We start from the raw sequence: 22,768 nt of genomic DNA, 5'->3' as shown, positions 1-22,768 counted from the left end.
CTTAAAGTAATGATGGCCACTCGTTTTTCTTTACTTAGCTGCTTTTTTTCTTGCCATAATACAAATTCTAACAGTCTATTCAGTAGGACTATCAGCTGTGTACTGTATCCACCTCCTGCACAACACAACTGATGGTCCCAACCCCATTTATAAGGCTTGAAATCCCACTTATTAAACCTGACAGGGCACATCTGTGAAGTGAAAACCATTTCAGGTGACTACCTCTTGAAGCTCATCAACAGAATGCCAAGAGTGTGTGGAGCAGTAATCAAAGCAAAAGGTGGCTACTTTGAAGAACCTAGAATATAAGACATATTTTCAGTTGTTTCACACTTTTTTGTTCAGTACACAATTCCACATGTGTTAATTCATAGTTTTGATGCCTTCAGTGTGAAGCTACAATATTCATAGTCATGAAAATAAAGAAAACTCTTTGAATGAGAAGGTGTGTCTAAACTTTTGGTCTGTACTGTATATATAATCCTGGAGCTGGGAACTCAATATTTAGGATGCGAACTATGAACATGAATCAATTCATTTTAGCCAGGCTGAACTGAACATAGAACTAGTTTTTTTTTATGGACTAACTGGCTCAACACTGCTAATAACAAAACTGTTGATTCGGTTTGTGTCACGGTCCAGTAAGATTACATTTCAATCAAACTGGTAATAACTATATTTTATTGACATATTAATCTTACTCTTGTCTATGAAGTATGCAGTTAAGACAGAGAGAATTTACTCATTCAGAAAGATTTCTTAGAAAAATATGTTTTTTTAATGAGACTGATTAGATTTTTAAATATATGAACATAATAGTCCGTCATTTAAGAGCCATTATCCTTCTCTACAGGAATGTGATACTAGAATGCTGCAGGAATAAGTAAATAAACTTAAGGCTGGGATGGCCGAAGGACAGAGGATAAACACACCTCTAATGTGACAAAAAACTAAACCCAACCTCCAAACGATCCTGACATAAAGACAGGCATAAAAAAACAATCTAGTTCTATTCTTTTTTCTCGTACAGATTTTTAAAGCATGAGTGCAGCTTTAATGATCGTTAACATCCTTACCAAACACTTTAAGAAAGAGATCTCTTTCCTGAGACCCCGCCTTGTTGGTGGCGTTGCAGGAGAAAGTTCCTCCGTCGGCCTGGCGGATGTTGCGGATGGTTAACATGCTGCGTCCACCTTCCAGCCGGCTGAAAATGTACTTGTCTGAAGGCTCCAGCTGCTTCCCCTTTCTGCACAAACAGAAAGCAGAAGAAAAGAGATGAGTGAGGACAGAAACTGTTAATTTTTTTTCATCTAAATTAATTCTATGCCTTTGCTTTATGTCCTTAAAAATAAGCCTTTCATCTTCTCGCTCAGAGTTTCAGTTCTGTTGGAGTCCGCTGGTGAACCAACCCTGGACTGCAGCACCTACTAAAATGACTCCCCTGATGCACTGAATGCTGGAAAATTAATCAAGGGGAAAAAACAACCAGCTAAATTGATCCATGTCTATATTTAAACCTCCAAGCAGAAGCATAATAGTGAGAAGCAGGTTTGCTGCTTTCCCCACTTGTTTATTTGCAGCTGCTTAACCAGCCGTATAATCCGTAAGGGTTAAGAGACTGCTTATTTTGGGGGGGTAAATTGACCATTTTCCCCATACTTGTACAAATTTAGACAAGCTCATGGGTGATGCACCTTCTGATTCATTTTTAGCACTCAACCTTCTTTTTTCCAGCAGCTACTGCTACATGTGGTAATATTTGCCTCCAGATGTAATATTTTCTCCAGATCTGTCAGACCGTGAGGACACATCTGGTCCACAGCCCTCTTCAGGTCCCGGTCTCTGGCAAGACCATGTCAAAAACTTTAATTTCCTTCTCATGAAGTCTTTCTGTTGTTGATCTGAATGCATGCCTGGACTCACTGATGTGACAACGAAAAACCATCTTTATCTTTAGCGGTTTCTGGTTCAAAACCTGATGACATTTGGAGCTGTTCACGTCCACCTCGAAAAAACAAATCCCAGGAAAAGATAAAATGAATACTTAATTATGCTGCAGCCACCACCAAGTTTTTGTGTTTAATTGTGTGAAGAGCTCTATAAACGCTGTAGTTTTCTGCAGTTTGCTGCTCAGGAGTATCCAGATGCGAATTATCCCAATGCCAAGAAGAAAAGACATCAGCAAAGATCTGACAGAAACAACTGTAATCAGCCATTAATCTGGCAAGGGTTTGAAGGCCATCTCCCAGCTTATTAAGGTACATAACAGACAAAGATTATTCAAAAGTGGAAAACACTTGCCAGACAACTTACACCTGCCAATCTTCCCAGGAGTTGATGACCAAGCAAATCCAGGTGTTGCAATGAGGTCCAAACCTCAACCTGACTGAAATGCTGCAGCAGTGCAGAAACAAATGTCGGCAAACCTTAATGAACTGAAGGACTAAAGTGTTTCTACAAGATTTTGAGTTATGGGATGTTCTTAGTTTATCACATAAAGCTTTTCTATTTTAGCATCCTCTTTTTATTTTAACAATAAATTGAGGTCTGATTTGAATTGTAGAACTTGGTAAGACCAGATGATTTTGTTATTATTCCCGGATACGTAAACCTAAGAATTAAAGGAGGGTGTACATTCTTCTTTTCACCATAGCTGTATGAAGGCAAAAATATATTTAATTCCAGTTAGACATGCCTTAAACTTGCAGAACAATCTGCAGTTGAAGATATATTTAGAGAGCTATATGTGTTTTTAAAAACAGGGATTTTGTGACTCTAAACAAAGCCAGTAATCCTCCATCACTATGCCAGTGACTCAGCCTCCTTGTCGCGTAGGAAAAGCAGGGAGGGAGGATAATTTAAAGTTGACGGAGGAAACACCAAAGCAAAGTAATAATAACTTTACGATCCAAAGAGGAAATGAAGAGAGGCCTCATCTTTGGAGCGGACAGTCTAAGACATGCCGCAGCAGTGAATGTCATTATGCTGACTGACTGCTGACAGGTGGTCTATTACCAAAGATGCACAGCGGATGAGGTGAAACCTCGCTCTGACAGGAAATGCAGCTGTGAGGCTGGAATATGCAGGGAGGAGTGAGATCAGAAGCAAAAACTAAATTGGGTTGTGATTTGTTGTTTGCGTCAAAGCCGTTTTCTTTGTTCTGCTGTATGTGATTTGCTTCTGAGGTGCTGGAGTGACCTACAGAGGGAATGCACCTTCACTGTGTCAGAGTCAATGGGCTTGTTGATTATCTACTGCTGAAATATATATTTTTATTTTATTATTGCAATACTAATGCAAATAGAGCAACTAGTTCTTTAGACCTTAGCTACAGAAATATTTGCAATAACTGAAATGGACTTTGATGGCAGTAGAACACATCCTAAAACGATGATCCAGAGGGGAGCACCTAAATGTTTTTCAGTACATTTTACTTTCCAGTAGCAGTTAACAAGTCAGATTTTATGGGAAAAGCTGGAGTGTAAAGAGAGATATAATAATCTAAACATTATACTGACATTTTATGGTATGTAACCTAAGGTGACCAGATTTAAACCAATATATATTCATCTATCCATCCATCTTCTATACCTGCTTATCCTTGTACGGCCATCTTCAGCGGCAATCTTGAGTTTTTTTAGCCTTTCTCAGAACTGCCAGGATGTGCTGTAAAATACTTGCCGCTGAATATTTCAATCACACTCACATGGCTGAGCGTGCCCATAGCCAATCAGTGAACAGCCGTCTGTTCACGTCACATTTCGGTCCTGGTCAGCCCCAATGGGACCTGCTGCTGAGCAGTTAGCAATAAAGCCAGTACTGGGCCGGAAAAGCCAGTAATAAAAACGGTCAAAAAGCAGGCTGAGTGGAGTGGAGCCAACCAAAGCCGAGCCCATGGAGAGGAGGCATAGATGTGGTAAGAGCGACGAGCTTAGCTTCAGGAAGTAGTCTTACTTTCAGGCTTTCTGACTGTAGACTGTCTTGATTTCAGCAGGGACTTTCAGATGGTTTTCAGATGATTTTGTTTTTATTTAAAATAAAAAAAACTTTAATAAAAAGTTTAAAAAAGATCTAATCAAACCAACCTTTCATGACATCTAAGCAGTTCATTTAAGGCTGCAATGGTCTTTAGATCCTGTTTATAATTTTAAGAAAAATTTGCAGCTCCTCTGCATAGCAATAAAAATATATGTCGTATTTATTAAAGATGAATCCCGAGGTCACATGTACAATGAGAACAAGCCCCGGTCCAGGAGCAATCCTTGTGGAACGTCGCAAATTGTGTTAAAAACTGTTAGTTTAAAAAACAAGCGATTGCCTTGTGCCTTTTTGTAAGAATTACTTCCATCAGGCTACTCTATCATGAAGTGTGTTTGCAAAGATGGACGTTATAGACGGTTCTCCAATCTCCACATGGAAGCACTGGAGCTCTGACTTAATTATAGTGGGTTTCTTATCACCTCGCTATCTAAGGCCCTTCTTTACTGATTACTCAGTTTGGTCAAGTGGTCAGATCTAGTGAGGGTTCTGGTGGTTCCTAACGTTTTCCATTTTAAAATAATGGAGACCTAAGTTCTTTTCAGGACTTTCAATGCAATGACTTTCTCTTGTATCCTTCGCTAGAATTGGGCCAAGACACGATCCAGTTTGCTTTGTTTGTGCTCTGATTTGTTCAGCTTGTTCAGAAAAACAATTGGACAAAAAAAAAAGCCAATCAAGATGTATTTGGCTGGCAGGCATCTTGTTCCAAGCGCTTTTCCAAAATGACCATGTCGGTCAACAATGTTTCCCATTACTCCAGTCAAACAGACTAATAGTGATACAGATAAAGCCGTCGTATGGAGAAATGTAACAACAGACCAACAGCAGCTCTATCGCTTATCCTCGCTGTGAAATGATCTACCTAATAAAAGCCACACAGTTAAACAATAAAATGGAAAGTTTAGAAAAAGATGAAAGAGATTTATAGAGTTGATGTGTTTCCAGGTTTCAGTGTCTTCAGGTTGTGTCTGAGTGCTACATGGACTACATTTTTATACTGTGATGACTAACTTCTCTGTCAACTTTGTGCGCAGTAACTTCCGCTCTTACTGGAGGAACCAAACTCCTGGATTTAATGGCCATCACAATTCTCAGACCTGAATCCAGTAGAAAATATGGGGGATGAGATGAAGAGAGGAGAGCATTAAGGAGAACTATGAATGCGAGAGGAATGGTCAAAGCTCCCTCCATGTTTGCTACAACATTGTAAAATGTTTGGTAGAAGATCAAGTGCTGTCTTATTAAGGAAAGGGGCTCTACTTGGAAAGTATTAACAGTGTGGGGGCCAAGGCATTGGTGATATTGTTAAAAACAATTCCTGTACTGAGTCAATCTACTCAAAATAAAGGTTGATTTGTTTAAAGCGATTATTCTACTGCAGTAAAAGGTGAATTTGTTAAAAGGATCAACACATCTTTACTATCAGTGTCTAGAAATGTGGAAAAATGAAGGAAAACACTACATCTTGTGGTATTTTAAACAGAATTAGGCAATATTTTTGTTTATTTTACCCCCAACACATTCAAATTAAATTGACCTGCACTAAGTTTCAAAAGAACACAAAAATTGAAATTCCTGACTGTTTTTTTCTTCTTCTTTACAGCCAATGATTTCCATTCAGTTCAGTACAGCGTGTAGAACAACTGAGAGAGAAACCGGGAAATGTGTCACAGCTGCAACTGTTTGTGACATCTTTACAGTTTGCAGCAATGAAAATGGTCATATAAAACATTCGCCTGTGCTCTGTTTAGATGATCAGGTTAGGAAGGAAGGTAGAAAGACATAAAGTAACAAAAGGAAGTGAAACATATCATACGGAAAAAAATATGACCTACAACCAAATCCCCATAAAGTGCTATCAACAGATGCTCAGGTGCAAAGAGCTTGTCGCAACTGCCTGCTGAGTGGGAGCAAGCTAATTACTGGATGTTAGAGAGAAGAGAGGATAGCAGGGTGTCAACTACTCTTCAGGTGCAAATTTCCACTCTGCTGCTGTGTGCCATTTGATCTTTTTTTGCAGCTGTTAGAGGTGATGAATGAGGGTAGAATCTAGATTCCTTAATTGGAACTATAAAACAATATCTCTGTTGTCTGCAACTCAACAGTACAAATACTGCTCCTAAAGGCTAAATGTATTATGGGTAAATTGATACCTCCAGTGAAACAAACAATTATAGCAACTGTACGTTTTCAGTCGATAATTCAGTTAATCTTAATGGACTTTAAATGTGGTCCAGTGTTAAGTACGGTGGATCTGTCATGCTATGGGCCTTTGGAACAAATCCAAATGCTTCTGGATTAAATATGTAATAAATGCTGGAAACATCCAAATCGACTGCATTGGTTTGGGATATGTTTGAGTCATTCAGTTCAACACAAACGGAAGAAAAGCTTTCAAACAGTAGAAATTGTCAGAGAGGTCAGTCGGGAGTACAAAACACTAAAAGAAAGGAGGTGCAGAGGTAAAGAATAAGTAATGCACTCATCCATTAAACACTCTCTGCGCAAGACTCCACTGCTGAAGGAAAAATATATTTTTTACATTTTCTGCAGAGCAGTTGGACAAATAAATGAGATAGTGGGAGTAGTGCTGAACATTTATTGTACCGTTTATTGTTACAAAATGTTTTTAATGATAAGAATTTTGTTTTATCAAGACGTTAATTGTAATTAATGATGTTTGAAAACTGATTTAGCCTCCCGCCTCCCCGTATCTAAAACCAAATGAGCATAATTGGGATGTGGTGGATAAACAAGTCCAATCCATGAAGGCTCTTGCAACTGAAAGGACCTATAAGATCTGCTTCTCATATCTTAGCTCCATATACCAAAGCACACCTGTTAGGTATTTGGCACAAAATATTAGGCTGAAGATTGTAATGTTATGACTTATAAGGAATTGCTATATTTTAACACATGGCTACAATACCAAACTTTATGAAAAAAACAAAAAATTGCCCAACCCACCGACTACCGCCGGTAAATTTCAGTCACATTCAGCCTTTGCATGCTGAAATCCACAAAACAGATTGGTGCAGATAACTCAGCCTCCATCATTTCGGCAAGTATAAATAGGATGCTGGGAGCCAGACTTTATCACCCAACATCGCTGCTCAATCTCCTTAATACCTTTGTAGTTGAATGAGAGCAAATCCCCCCAACCAGGCTTCTAAGTATTTTGGGAAGCAGTCCCAAAAGAGAGAGAGACTGCTGCTAACAGCAGATTACTGCTGGAGGGTTTTGAAAGGGGATCATCTATGGGTTCAGTTTGCAGGGGTCTAGTTGTATCAATATACTTAGCAAAAGAGGAAGAACATTTTGTTTGGTCGATTTTTGCCTTGTTGAAACAAAGCTTCTTGGCAATAAATCGTACGCCATTGGAAATCCTGTTTGACTATACATTTCTAAGTTGGGATCCTGAACATCTTGCTAAATCATCTCTACTAATGCCAAACAGCATTTGTTAGAGGCAGCGTGATTGTGTGGAGCGGTATCTCACCAACTATAAAAACAAGCCTTGTGATTATAGAAAGAAACCTCATTGATGAGAGATACTGAGATGAGATTCTGCAATCATTGGCAGCGCCGCATCTCCACTCTTAGGGACCGAACTCCATGCTCCAAGCTGGGGTTTATCTGAGGCTACCTCCAGAATTTAGAAGTAGGGATCTCACAAGTGTTCAGTGGGGCGTGCTGTTGGGTTCAGAGTGACCAACTCAACCAAACTGGCTGACTGGCAACAAATGCTGGCTCAATAAATGGGATGCTGTTCCTCACCACTGTCACAGTGGTGATCAGCATGAGGAGGATGTGCCAGCCTGTTGTGGTGGTCCACGCACTACTGAGGCACCGTTTTCTTAAATGAATAAATAGTTTATTTTGCAATCTGTCTGATTTAATTAAACTTCAATAATCCATCAAATGAATGGCACCTAACAGAGGTCAACAGCACAATAAGCTGTTTGGCATCAGCAGAGAGGATTTGGCAAGTTTTTTTAATGGATGGAACTATCACATTCAACCCCCAAATGCATTTTCCTTACAAATGTAGCACTAATTAAAGGGAAAAAAATGGAGTTCAAACGGTACAAGATCAACTGACAAGAGGCATTGTTGCACAAACAAATATTAGACCAAAAACCAATATCTTGAACTAAGTTAGATTTTCCTGCAGAGGTTTAGAGACAATTAATTCCACACCCTTGCTTGGTTTCTGCTCTGATACGCTCTTCCAATTGTTAGATCTTATGTTGATAAGTTTCTTCCACTCCATCAGGTTGAAGAAGCATCGAAATGAGGTGCAAAGGGAGTAAATCCACCAGTGTGTTTAAATGTTTACTTTTTTTTATAGATTTACTATAAGGCAGCATTGTAACAAAATGTGGAAGTTGCTGACTGTACTGTACGGTCCATTAAGGAAGCATCAGAGATCCATTTTTCTCAGACTTGATGACATTTCGGAAGACAGCAGAAGCAGGTTCCAAATTAAAAGATTTGATTTGTTTCTGTCTGAAGCCTTTTTGATTAACAAAAAGGGAAACTTTACCTGTGCCATGTGACCAGAGGATCAGGAGATCCAGAAGTGATGCAAGTAAAAGTGACTGATTCCTGGTAGTCAGCTGTGGCGTTGAAGGACTGCTGGAACACCGATAACACTGGAGGAACTGCGGACACAAACACAGAAACAAGGAATCACAAATTCTGCCATTGGAGCATTGGTGAGGTAATGAGAAGAATACAGGATAAAACTTAATGTCCTGCAAGAAATGTCAGTTTTCATGAAGCCAGACACTGCAGGGTAAACACCTCTGGAATACATATGCAGTAAATAGGAAGGGAACAAACTGGCATTGTTACCACTCTGTTAGGGATTCCTGTAAATACTACTGAGGTTTGTAATTCCCATGGGGATTTCAGATGACATTTTGACCCAGCTTTGGTGAAAACACAGTAATGTGAAACGATTATGTTATTTTCTGCTTCTGAAACGCTCGGCTAAATCCACTCCAACAATGGCAAGACAGAAAATGTGTTTGAACATGAAAACCTGCTGCAGAATCAGAGGAAAACAATATTTTTGCTTCCTATGTGATTCATAGGGCTTGGGGTCTGGCAGCTGAATGGGCCATGGGCGATGCAACCATGAGGAATGTGGGTGTTTTAACAACCACACTTTTCCTTCTGAGATGGTTGAACTTTTCTCCGTATTGCGCTCGCTGTATTTCCCTCCTGCATTCCTCCCTCAATTGTTGAAATCAGACACTGGCTGCTGATTGGCTGTCCTGCCTTAAGTCCTGCCGGTATTGTGTTTGTCTTGCATTCAGTCTGTGCTGTGAGGATACACCAGTATGTATTGACACAGAAGTCGATTATTGTTAACAAATTGTTTCACTGGACCTGCTAGCATATGTTAGCCAGAAAAGCAATCTCTCAGTCATGTCAGTCTGATTCATGACACTGTCAAGCTTTTAATTGTTGTTTTGTCACTTAGTATAATTAGGATGCAGAAAAGAACAAGAGAAGATTGACGACTTTTTCCAAGAGAAATCCTAAAAGCCTATTTAAATAATAAAAAAAACATTTATATGTATATATTTTGGATTAAACTTTTTTGTGTAAACAGAGCCATAAAGTCTTTAAATTATTTTGAGCCCAATCGTTACCACTGCACCTTTGTGGTTTAGAATAGTTAGTTGCAGGAGGCATGAGTTTCAGAGAGAGCAAATGAAGGTCCAGAGGTCAGCAATTCAATAAATGTAGTTTTAAACTATACTATGTTTTAGTTACTGTTTGTGAAAGAAGTCAATTGAATCAGACAGTGTGTGTGTAATACTTATTTTCATCCCAAATGTAATGCAATGTTCAGAAGCATTTTTTTTTAAACTGTAACAAATTTCTTGGAAAAGTTGACAAGATTTTGTTGAAATAAAAATAATAATCTATATCTGAGCACATTTATCTACCCAATATTCAGTATTAGACTTAGTTTGGAAGTTCAAACTTTCTTTTATACTTGGTCTCTGAGCCCTTGTGCTATATTTTTTTGGTGTGTTTCACTAAAAACTGTCTGGGGAGATCATAATATATGGTCTGAAAAACAATAAGTGTAAAACGTTAATAATAGAAATATCTTTGACAACAATACCTTTAAGTACTAATTTGTTTAGTACCCTGATCTCCGGCTGTTAAACCATTGTGGAGTACTTTCGGCTAATTTTTTACAGTATTGATTTGGTTCACCTCAGCGGCCCGATCCCCAGATGCTTAGGCTGGCTCTATGGACGTGGAATGTCACCTAGCTGGGGGGGAAGGAGCCTGAGCTTGTGTGGGAGGTCGAGAGATATCGACTAGAAATAGTCGGGCTCGCCTCCACGCACAGCATGGGCTCTGGAACCCTTCTCCTCGAGAGGGGCTGGACTCTCTTCTACTCTGGGGTGGGTTTGCTTGTCGCCCCCCAGCTCAGCCATCCCGTGTTGGGGTTTACCCCAGTGGATGAGAGGGTCGCATCCCTGCGCCTTCGGGTTGGGGAGAGGTCTCTGACTATCATTTCAGCCTACGGGCCGAGTGGTAGTGCGGAGTACCCGGCCTTCTTGGCGTCCCTGTCGGGGGTGCTGGATAGTGTCCCTCCTGGGGACTCCATTATTCTGCTGGGGGACTTCAACGCCCACGTGGGGAATGACAGTGACACCTGGAGAGGTGTGATCGGGAGGAATGACCTCCCCGATCTGAATCCAAGCGGTGTTTTGTTATTGGACTTCTGTGCTAGTCACGGATTGTCTATAATGAACACCATGTTCAAACATAAGGGTGTCCATCAGTGCACTTGGCACCAGGATACCCTAGGCAGGAGGTCAATGATCGACTTTGTTGTCGTATCATCAGACCTTCGGCCGCATGTTTTGGACACTCGGGTGAAGAGAGGGGCTGAGCTGTCCACTGATCAACACCTGGTGGTGAGTTGGATCTGCTGGGGGAGGAGAATGCCGGACAGACTTGGCAGGCCCAAGCGCATAGTGAGGGTCTGCTGGGAACGTCTGGCGGACCCCTTGGCCAGGGATGTACTCAACTCTCACCTCCGGGAGAGCTTTGACCAGATGCCGAGGGATGTTGGAGACATAGAGTCCGAGTGGACCATGTTCTCCGCATCTATTGTCGATGCTGCTGCCCGTAGTTGAGGCGGTAAGGTCTGCGGTGCCTGTCGCGGCGGCAATCCCCGAACCTGGTGGTGGACACCGGCAGTAAGGGACGCTGTCAAGCTGAAGAAGGAGTCCTATCGGCTGTGGTTGGCTTGTGGGACTCCTGAGGCGGCTGACGGGTACCGTGGGGCCAAGCGTGATGCGGCCCGGGCGGTGGCAGAGGCAAAAACTCGGACCTGGGAGGAGTTCGGTGAGGCCATGGAGAAGGACTACCGGTTGGCCCCGAAGCGATTCTGGCAAACCTTCCGGCGCCTCAGGAGGGGGAAGCAGTGTTTCGCCAACACTGTTTACAGTGGGGGTGGGAGACTGCTGACCTCGACTGAGGACATTATCGGGCGGTGGAAGGAGTACTTCGAGGATCTCCTCAATCCTGCCATCACGCATTCCCTGGTGGAAACAGAGGCTGGGGACTCGGGGTTGGACTCTTTCATCAACCAGGCTGAAGTCACCGAGGTGGTTAAAAAGCTCCGCGGTGGCAGGGCTTCGGGGTTGGATGAGATCCGCCCTGAGTACCTCAAGTCTTTGGATGTTGTAGGGCTGTCATGGTTGACACGCCTCTTCAACATTGTGTGGCGGACGGGGACAGTGCCTTTGGATTGGCAGTCTGGGGTGGTGGTCCCCCTACATAAGAAGGGCGACCGGAGGGTGTGTTCCAACTACAGGGGGATCACAGTCCTCAGCCTCCCTGGTAAGGCCTACGCCAGGGTATTGGAGAGGAGAGTCCGGCCGATAGTCGAACCCCGGCTTCAGGAGGACCAGTGTGGTTTTCGTCCTGGCCGTGGAACACTGGACCAGCTCTATACCCTCTACAGGGTACTCGAGGGTTCATGGGAGTTTGCCCAACCGGTCCACATGTGTTTTGTGGACCTGGAGAAAGCATTCGACTGTGTCCCTCGTGATGCCCTGTGGGGGGTGCTCCAGGAGTATGGAATCGGGGACCCTTTACTAGGGGCCATCCGATCTCTGTACAAGCGGAGCAGGAGTTTGGTTCGCATTGCCGGCACTAAGTCGGACCTGTTCCCGGTGCATGTTGGACTCCGGTAGGGCTGCCCTTTGTCACCGGTCCTGTTCATAACTTTTATGGACAGGATTTCTAGACACAGCCAAGGGCCGGAGGAGGTCTGGTTTGGGGACCAGAGGATTTCATCTCTTCTTTTTGCAGATGACGTGGTCCTGCTGGCCCCCTCTAGCCAAGACCTACAGCATGCACTGGGGTGGTTCGCAACCGAGTGTGAAGCGGCTGGGATGAAGATCAGCTCCTCCAAGTCCGAGGCCATGGTACTCGACCGGAAAAGGGTGGCTTGTCCTCTTCAGGTTGGAGGGGAGTTCCTGCCTGAAGTGGAGGAATTTAAGTATCTCGGGGTCTTGTTCACGAGTGAGGGAAGAATGGAGTGGGAGATCGACAGACGGATTGGTGTGGCTGCCACAGTAATGGGGGCGCTCTGCCGTTCCTTTGTGGTGAAGAGAGACCTGAGCCGAAAAGCAAAGCTTTCGATTTACCGGTCGGTCTACGTTCCTACCCTCACCTATGGCCATGAACTTTGGGTCATGACCGAAAGAACGAGATTCCGGATACAAGCGGCGGAAATTAGCTTCCTCCGTAGGGTGGCTGGGCACTCCCTTAGAGATAGGGTGAGGAGCTCGGCCATCCGGGAGGGGCTTGGAGTAGAGCCGCTACTCCTCCACATCAAGAGGTTGGAGGAGGTGTCTGGGGAGAGGGACGTCTGGGCGTTTCTCCTGAGTCTGCTGCCCCCGCGACCCGGTCCCGGATAAAGCAGTACAATTTGGTTCACGGAGGTTTGCAGACATTTGTCTCTGAGGTTTTCTAAAAGGTCTCACCACAGTATTTAAGTCAAGTTGAGGTTTGAACTTTTATCAGGCCATTGCAACATCATCACCATGGTTGGTAGTTGATGTATATTTGCGATTACATGCTATATTTTATTTTTCACAAACATAGCAATTTGCATTTAAGCCTAACTTTTCTTCTGGTTCTCATCTGTCAGAATGAAATTGCTACAGAACTCTTGAGTTTCATTAGCATACAACTTTTTTAACTTTGCAGCTTTGCAAACCCCAATCTATTAGCACGGAAGAGGAATGCCCCTTCAGCTCTTTCCTGCTCAGTCTCCTTCAAAGTTTACTGTCAAGAACCGTAATTTTAAACAAGCACTAGAGCTCTGCAGAGTCTGAGAAGGAGCTCTTGGTTTTTTTCCAATATTCCTGAGAATATTGGGGTAAATTTGTAGGCATGTCCACTTCTAGAAGATTAGCAGCCATCTTAAAAGTTTTCCACTTGTTGATAATTTTCTTCAGTGTAGAAAGATGACTTCAAGTTGCTTGGAAATTGCCCTTTAAACCCTTCCCAGATTGATGGCATTAATAATTGCTTCTCAAAAGGTACTGCTGGTTTCTTTCTCCTTGACATTGTGTTTACTCATACCTGTATGCTTTGGTCCAGTAAACTTTCTGTACTTTAAAGGTCAAGATTGAAAAGAGATGCATCTGACATTATTTTATCTTATCCAGAAAATAATTATCCAAGTCAGCAATGGCCTGTCTTTTAGTGACATGTATATTTTATGGAGCTTGTAGTGCTTTTATCTGACATTCCTGTTACAACAGTTACACACTGCAAGTACAACATGTCTTACTAATCTCCGTACAGCAGTATTATTACGGCAGAGGTCCTGATGACTTTATTAACAGCACTTGTTGGGGGCTGTCAGCAACACGCAGGGAGTCCCTGTCACCCAGTCAACGCTGCTTGTCATTTTATCATCCAAAAGAAGGAGACCAATGGGACAGCAACCTTGCTCTCATCTTTACTCCCCGACGCGCCAACGTGGGAACGACGACTTTATGGCGCTCGAAGGTTAATGAAGCAAATCAACCCATTTCTCCAGCACATATTTATTCTGCCCCTCTGCCGCCACCCGGTCCAATCTCAAGAAGTGATTAAGCATGTTTGGAGCAGCTTAGTGACGCCCTGGATGTTTACTCTCTCCAGTTTGCCTCAGCTGGGTGCGGGATGATGATGATGTGCAGAAAAATGTGTTAGTTTTAATAACACTGCAACACCTACAGCTGGAGCAGCCATTTATAAATAACCAAGGACACAATACCATTACTGAACAGGAGTTTTCTGTCTAGTTTCAATTGGACTGATCCAGAAAAAAAAATCCAACCATTATTAGAAATTTTAATCATTTTGTCATGATCACTGACTTAAAAAATGTTTTGGATCTCAAGAAGGAGTTTAGGTCCAGCCCAAGTCTAAATAATCAACAGTTTTTGGTCACCAAGTCTGCTACTTTGTCATCTTTCAAAACAAAAAAAATTTAAACTTATTAAACAGACCTTGAATGTGTTTGAATGTGTTTTCAAGCAAACCTGGAAAAAAATATCCACTATCATTTCTTGCTTTTGTCCACATTCTCGAATATTTAGTCACCGAACTCCTCTTTTCATTTTCTTCCATCAAGAAAGAAACAATCCCCTTTTGTTAAAATGGGACAGTGAGTAAAGCCAACACGACACCATCGGGACGTGCCATATTTGTCAAACAGTACAGCAGCTCCTCCTACAGTATTTGCATAATGAAATCTGATTACAGTGTGAGGGAATCAGGACAATACATAGGCTTAATAATGCCAGGTGTTGTGAGAAAGCCTCCAATCGGTTTTTATTATCCAAATAATGCATCTAGGTACACAGTAACCTATTACAACACAAGTGTAATCGCATAGGAAATTAAATTTTTTAACCTAACATGACTGTGGGCTTTTAAAATGAAACAACTAAAGTTTACAAATGCTTGGTTATGGGGAGCTAAACTGTACACATTTAACAGCTATCACAAAGTGAAATAATACAGCTTTACACTTTTGATGGGAAATTAAAACTGATTTGTGTTTAAATCAGTAATACTAAATAATCACTGAGGGCCCGGGTGCTGTATCTGCAAAACAAGCCAGAATCAATCTGAATTTGTTCTTTAAACAACCTTATAGGCACTTTAGGGAACATAAAATTAAATTTTTTGGGAGTAATCACTGCTTTTGAGGGGTTCATCACTGAAGTAGATGTATTTTACATAGATGCTGTAGTCAAAGATGTTTATAAGTTATGTTTATAAGCCCAAGTCTAGTCTTTAGTCTCTAACAACTAAAATAAATATTTTTTTTATCAAGTTCACAACAGTTGGGTCCCCCCCATCTCTGCATCATTGTAGGTTAGGGTTCCAAACATGTCCTGTTCGTGCTTAGGCCTAAATTGTTTTTGAATATTTAACAATTATTTTTCAATCTTTTAATATTTAATTCAGAAAAATATATGCTAATGGATGCTTTCTATTATTTTGAATATTGATCAAATGTAACATTTACCCTATCAGAAATATAAATAAGCATGTATGAAAGGGACAGGAAGTGCTTTATACGGATATTTTCAGCAGGAAGTGTCCTTGTAGTGTTGCAGCTAGCTTAGCAGCGAGAAGTTATGTTTTTTTTGTTTTGTAATGATCCTACCTCATTTCATACAGTGTTAATTTGGAGAAACTTTCATGTGGTCATTATTATTAAGCAACAGCTAACATGGACAGATTGTTATTAGCCATTGACATCCCATTTTAATTGACAAACATTAGCCCCTTTTCCATTGCCTGTACAAAGCACCCAGGCCCAAGCTTAGGTCACATTTCGATTCAAATTTGCCCGGTTAATTTCACTTTCCCGGGGCTTTACTTTCACGGGTAAATGGCCCTGGTCTGGAGATGGTCTTTTCAGCTTCCCCGGGATTTGTTAAAGGGGTGGACCTGTGTACAGCTAGGCTTGTCACCAGCAGTTTCAGTAAGGGCAGAGGTTACTATACAAATTAATAGTTTTTTGTTCTTTTAATTTGTCACAAAAGGTAGTTTTAGGATGTTTTGAAGCGAGAAAGTAAACCTCAAAACTTAATCTGTGCAGTCAGTTCATCAAGAATGAACCTACTTTTCAGCGCAGTGGAGCTCCGCTTACAAACTGGTCTAGCTGCTATTAGCTAAGCTAACTGGGTGGTTGGACTGGGACTTCCCCACTAACCGCTGCCTGATCTCGGCCCGGCACTGGGATTTCCCACCACCTGTCATCTGTTTGTGGCGGCTGAAAGTGAATATAAAGCGTTTAGTAGGTATGTGGTGAATAATCGCCAGTTTCAGAAAATAAAATGGAATACTTTTTACTGGACATTTGTGACATTTTAAGTTACTGTTGGCATTAATAATTAACTATTTTGCCACAGTTCTATAAGACAAATGTTTTAATGCATTGCTGATGGTCAGAGCACTTTTTCAATGTACATAAAATACACATTTAAAATACACATTTCCCAAGACTGTCTTTTTATGAATTTTAAACTTGACTTAGTGAAGTATGAACTCTTTAATATTTTACATTTTTCATAGTTTTATGCAGATGGCTCTGCAGGAGAAGAGCCCACAGCTCCAGGTTTGGATGCAGAAGCTCTGTTCCACCTCTACTTCACTGTGTAACCATCTTCTACTTTGTATAAATATTTGCTTATGATTTGACAGTCAAGGTATGAATTCCTTGTAATTCTGATTGTTAGCTTTTTTTATTCTAAAAATTAAATTTTTTTAAATCATATGCTGTAGTTATATGATATGAGTTTACCTGATGATAATAAATGAAAAATAAGTGTTTTCATTAATGTTCAGCAGTTATTGTAAATTAATCATGCAATTGTAAAGCAACAACGCTGGCAGGTTGCTAAAACATTTATTGTAAAATTTTTCCTGCTTATGGTCCAGAGCAACTTATGGAATAATAAAAGGAATTAATCAACTGTATAACTCAAAAGCTGCTCATCATCTTTTATTTCTCAGTTGACACAAAACATTTTTTATTAATTTTTAAACAGAGTAAAGGAGTAATGCCATCTGCTGGAATGAAGGTGTATTGCAGTTTTCTTCACAACTTCCCCATATGTTATTGGGCTGATTTAAATAAATGGCCTGTGGCAATGGAAAAAGGATGTACGGGATTCCCTGGGATTCTCATTACAGGTAAAACAAATCCTGAGGCTTTCAGTGGAAAGAGGCTATAAGGACAGATTGTTATAAGCCATTAACATCCCATAATAATTGACAAACATTACTGGTTAATAATCAAGCTAATCCTTTCACAGTAAACCATATGCAACAGCTGCACACTGTAGCTTGCATACCAGCTTCCTTTCACTCTTCATTAGATGTTACCAAGACTAGAGTTTCAGACCAGGAGTCCAAGTCAAGTCTCAATTCTTTAGGGCACAAGGGTAAGTTGAGTCTTAAGTCTTTTATTGTTTTACGATAAAGTGCAACTGGAGTCGGAGTCTCAAACTCCAGTCGCCAATCATTACAAATATCTGAGCAATTACCATTGCTGTGCTTTTCAAAGCAATTACCCAGCAGTGTGTATTTCTAAGAAAAGATCAACATCTAAATTAATCTTTCTAATCAGAGAATTTCTTCCTTTGTGACTTTGAAACCATCTCATAGTGAGAAACAGACCAGAGGGACCACTCACTCATGTACAGACCCACACAATAACATTACAGGAAGCTTTACTAGGATAAAAATGACCCAAGCTCTGATCAAACACCACCAGTCCTTTACAATTCCATTGACTCTGTGGGTATGAGGTGCTTGGATCTGCAGGATAACTATCGATTTCAACAACAGCTGATCTCCGTTCTCCAGTGTCCTCCTCCATTTCCTGTGCGTCCCACGACCACATCAGTAAGTCTTGTTGAAACAGCCCTGTTAATGAGACACTGCCAAGCTGAGAGACTTCAAAAGAGCAAATCGGCAACAGGCTGGAGGCATCCAAAAGAATCTGGCAAGCTTAATAAATTCTTCATGTATTAGTCATATCCTTCCAACTTCACAGGATCGGTGGAGATATTGTGAGGTTTAAAGTTGCTCCCACAAACTTGAACAAACACTATAATCACATTTTAAGGCGATAAGTCGCTTGGACTGATCTAAAAGCATCTACAAGGAGCTGCAGAACTAGTTTCCTTTAGACGCTAATGGGCTTCAATAAAGTGTATCTGTCTTGTTTAGAAGTTGTGAAATGTTCTGGCAAACATCCTAACCTCATTGCGCCCACTGAAAATTCAGCAATTTAGTCTTCTGAGACAAAACTATTGCTAAATTGATTTTAGGGGTTTATTTCGCTTTTTGGATTAGTGCTGGAACCAAGGAAGCCTTTATTTATATAAATAATATAAGTATTTATAGTCTCCTCCTGATTGCCCAGCGGTTGTGATTTATGTCAAGAAAAAGTAATTGAAGAAATGTTGAAGGACACAACCAGTGGTTTCCACTGACAGCAGAAGAAAGGAAAATTGAGGGCTGTGGTTTGAGAGTGAGTGAGCCAACAATTAGGAGCATGTGTTGAGGAAAGTAACATAGAAATTAGAAAGCCGTTTCTTTGTTGTTCTGTGGTAAAGCAGCAGAGATGTTTGACTGACACATTAGGCCGAAGACAAAAATAATGCATGGCTTGGAAGAGCTTTAACTCTAATGTCCGACATATAAAATAGAGTTAATACAATGTCTATTCTAACTATACTTTATTAATACAGTTAAAACATTCTGACCTAATGCAAATTATTCTGAAACTAATCTCTAAGGTCTTACACCATTTCCCTGAAAACATGGATATTTAGCAAAACAGGCATTTTCTGCCATGTTTGCACCTCTCATTCTGATGTGACTTTGATTTTAAAAAATTACATCCAAATAAAACATTACTTAAACTGTTTTTTTAAGTCTGGGTATGCAGAACAAACACAGCCTTCAGAAAATTACTTCAAAACCTGCTTTTACTGTTTGTCCTGAAAAAGTGCTTGTTCTCCTGTTGGTAGGGAGCCATTTGTACCGATTTTTGTTGAGTCTTACGAGATTTACCTAAATCCTAAAGCCAATACATTTTGTTCAAGTGCTGAAAAGGTTTTCTATTAACGGTAAATGTAAAGGGTGCAGTTTCAGGTGAATTAGTGATGCTCAGAATCATCATCTTTTGTACTTTACCTTGTTAATATGGGTTTTATTGCCACCTACTGGTGAATCAAATATACTACAGCATTTCCTGGACTTTGTTCCTCACCAGGACCGAGATAATTCAAATTCTTTTCTTAATGGTTTAGTTTTAAAGTTCAACTGCTCTGTGGATGACACTCAGTTATATGTATCCATAAATCCTGGTTAACTCAGTATGGGGTACACCAGGGTTCAGTGCTTGAGCCACGTCTTTTGACAATATATATATGCTTTTTTTAGTAGAAAGCATGGGTACATTTTCATATATATGCTGATGATACTTAACTATATCTATAAAGTCTGATTAGACCAACCAGTTAATTAGATTACAAACATATATTGAAGTCTTAAATGACTTTTAAATTCATGCCTTTATTTTCAGGAAAGACAAATGCCTTTCAGTTTTTTCCAAGGTGGGGTCGACCAGGAGAAAGTCTTGAATGTTACATGAAGAATATAAAACGTTGTTATATTTAACATCAGTACCAGGGTTAAAATATTGTGTAGAGATTACTCTGGTTCGAAGTTTAAAGATAACAGAAAACATGATTCCTAAAAAAGCTTAAAGTTTGAAATATTGAAAAAAAAACTGCTAGGAATGTTCAAACAGTAAGAAATGTTTATCACTTTTCCGCCACAAATCTCCACTATTGTTTAGGGCCCATCCAAAAAGGTGCTACTAGGGCAGTTTTTAATGTAGTTTTCTAGTCTGTACTCTGATTTGGCCCTGGTTTGTGCAGTGGGAAAAATTGGGGTAGAAAAACATGGCTGCAGCAAAACTGTGTGACTTTTTTCAGCCCAGATATCTGGTTGAAACAGCAATAAGATGCATCTATTCCGACTTTTAAGGCTCACAAGCATCATATTTGTTCGACTCAAAGACAGTAGCGTATTTTTAGAACTACAAAATAGCAAGTAAGCTTTGAGTAAAATGTCTAACTATTGTTTTAACATAACTGGCACACTGAGTTGATGTCGAAGTTTTAGTGTATGTCTGCCTCAAGGGAAATCTGAACTATGTCTCATTTCATCAAAATCCACACTCAGAGATAAAAGGACAGAATAGCATGCGTGAAAGTGTCACAGGGAGTGGAACTCACACGGCTGCACAGAACAGTATTAAATCTGCAAAATACCTAGTTATGTCAACTTTCCACAAAATCAAATTCTTGCTTCTCCTCTTCTTCCTCTCCAGAAAGGCTTTTATGACTCATCTTTGGTTTCTTTTTGAGATAACTCCTTGAAATGTTCGGCATTCTTCTCAACACCAGGCTGTTTTGCCCTCAGGTTGATTAGCAATTCAGTGGGAGGCCCCTTTTAGTCAATATGCCATCGCTCTCATCTATGGTCCGCTTTGATGATACACTGGAGACTGGGAACTCCAGAGGGTCAGAAGAGCTTCATCCGCTGGATGCTTGCTGGAAACAAAAATACTTTTATGAAGTGGTTCATTAATATTTATGGCTTTACGTCGGGGAAAAGTATAGAGTAAGCTAATTCAGCCCTGCTTTCAGAAGTTCTGCATGACTGGTTAAAGCACAGTCACAGCGGTTGCAGACAAGCTGTATCAAAAGAAAAAAACGTGTCTAATCAGAGCTACAAACCAGAAAATACTTTGCAACACCCAATTTACAGGTCTATATCAAATTAAATTGGAAATCCAAAGTAAAGGGTAAGTATCTATATCTGCAGCTTGGAATATGTGATTGACGTGTGAAAAAGATTATCCCTATGGGGCAATAAAGACTATCTATCTATAACAATAACATATAACTAAATTTGACATTAAACTCCCTTTGTCCTTTGAATACATTCTGCAAGAGCATTAAAACTTGCAGAAAACTTTGTGCGACAGTTGTCTGAATAGCATACACTGATTCAAGAGACTCACTAAATGAATCAATGTAAAGTTTTCATAGGACACATTTTTCCAAATGTTTTCAGTTAATCAGAGGCCGTATGATTAATACAACTAGAGCTTTTTGGCAGTTTCTTGGGCACACTTTGGAGGTTGTACCCACGTTTGCCTTCAGAACTGCATTAACTCATCATGGCATAGAATCAAAAGGATGTGTGAAAATTCCTCAGACATTTTGGTCTGTATCAACAGATTAGCATCGGGAGGCGGATACAGATTTTTTCAGATGCAAAGCTTCCTTTGTGGTGATTGAGGAATGAACAGGGTCAGCAACAGTAGTCAGGTACCATGTGGCATTTCAACAATGGTCCATCTAAGGGGCCCATCTTTCCCAAGAATATACCTCCTACACTATTATATCACCACCACCAACCTGAACAGTTGATACACATCAGCATGGTTCCATGCTTTCATGTTGTTTAATTCAAATTCTGCTCCTATGATCTGAATATTGCACCTGAAACCTAGACTCATTGGACCAGGCAACGTTTTTACAATCCGTTGTTGCGTTTTGGTGAACCTGTGTTAATTGTAGTCTTGGTTTTCTCATTTTAGCCAACAGAGGTGGCACTAGGGGTGGTCTACAACTGCTGTAGCCCATTTGCTCCAACATGTGACACCTTGTGAGATCAGAGATGGTTTTCCAAATTCCATTACTTATTTTTAGATACTGTTATTAATATTTTGAACCATTCTTCCCATTCTCCTCTGACGTCTGACATCAACAAAACATTTTCATCCTCACGATTGCCACTCACCAGATATTTTCTCTTTTTAAATGGTAAATGGCCTGAACTTGTATAGGGCTTTATCAGGTCTCAGAGACCCCAAAGCGCTTTACACTACAATCAGTCATTCACCCATTCACACACTGACAGTGGTAAGCTACAATGTAGCCACAGCTGCCCTGGGGTGCACTGACAGAAGTGAGGCTGCCATACACAGGCGCTACCAAGCCCTCTGACCACCATCAGCAGCCAAGATTACAGGACGAACTCCTACCACCTGAACCACAGCTGCCTAAGAATATCTTCAGTACATCCGAAAGATGGTTTCTGGTTGAAAATCCCAGTTGATAAGCAATTTCTGAGACACTCTGACACCAATCTGGCACCAACAACCATGCCGTTTTAAATACACTTAAATCCCCATTCTTCTCCATTTTAATGCTCAGTTTGAACTACAGCAAGTGGTCTTGACCAGAACTAAATGCCTCAAAGCATTCAGTTGCAACCATATGATTGGCTGAGTTGCTAATTGTGTTGATAAGCAATTAAACAGACGTACCGAATAAAGTGACTAGCGAACACCCTCTTTTATGATTATGGTCCATAAATTATAAGATACTTTCTTGCAAAGTGTGGTAAAACTCATATAACATGGCAGACAGAAAGTTAGCTTATGTTATATAAAAACTGCAACTGCAGGAGGGTGAATCCTGGACTCCAAGAGAATAAACTTCATCAACTTTAAAGGCCTGAAATGGTCAAACAACACAGACTACAAGTAGAATAAGATATAAGACAT

General features: G+C 40.6%; 1 protein-coding gene across 2 annotated transcripts in view; it reads right to left on the bottom strand.

The window, feature by feature from the left end:
- LOC124861374 (neural cell adhesion molecule 2-like) overlaps positions 1 to 22,768 on the bottom strand; it is a 715,631-nt gene that overhangs the window by 92,900 nt on the left and 599,963 nt on the right. For both annotated transcript variants that reach the window (XM_047355064.1, XM_047355063.1), the window contains exons 10-11: positions 8,588 to 8,705; positions 1,077 to 1,246 (exon numbers count right to left, since the gene is read on the bottom strand). In XM_047355064.1, coding sequence (XP_047211020.1) covers positions 1,077 to 1,246; positions 8,588 to 8,705 — 288 coding nt within the window. The remainder of the gene's footprint in view (positions 1 to 1,076; positions 1,247 to 8,587; positions 8,706 to 22,768) is intronic.

Source organism: Girardinichthys multiradiatus, chromosome 24 (assembly GCF_021462225.1).
Source record: "Girardinichthys multiradiatus isolate DD_20200921_A chromosome 24, DD_fGirMul_XY1, whole genome shotgun sequence".
NCBI classification, from domain to species: domain Eukaryota; kingdom Metazoa; phylum Chordata; class Actinopteri; order Cyprinodontiformes; family Goodeidae; genus Girardinichthys; species Girardinichthys multiradiatus.
This window is presented reverse-complemented; position numbering and strand designations above follow the sequence as displayed.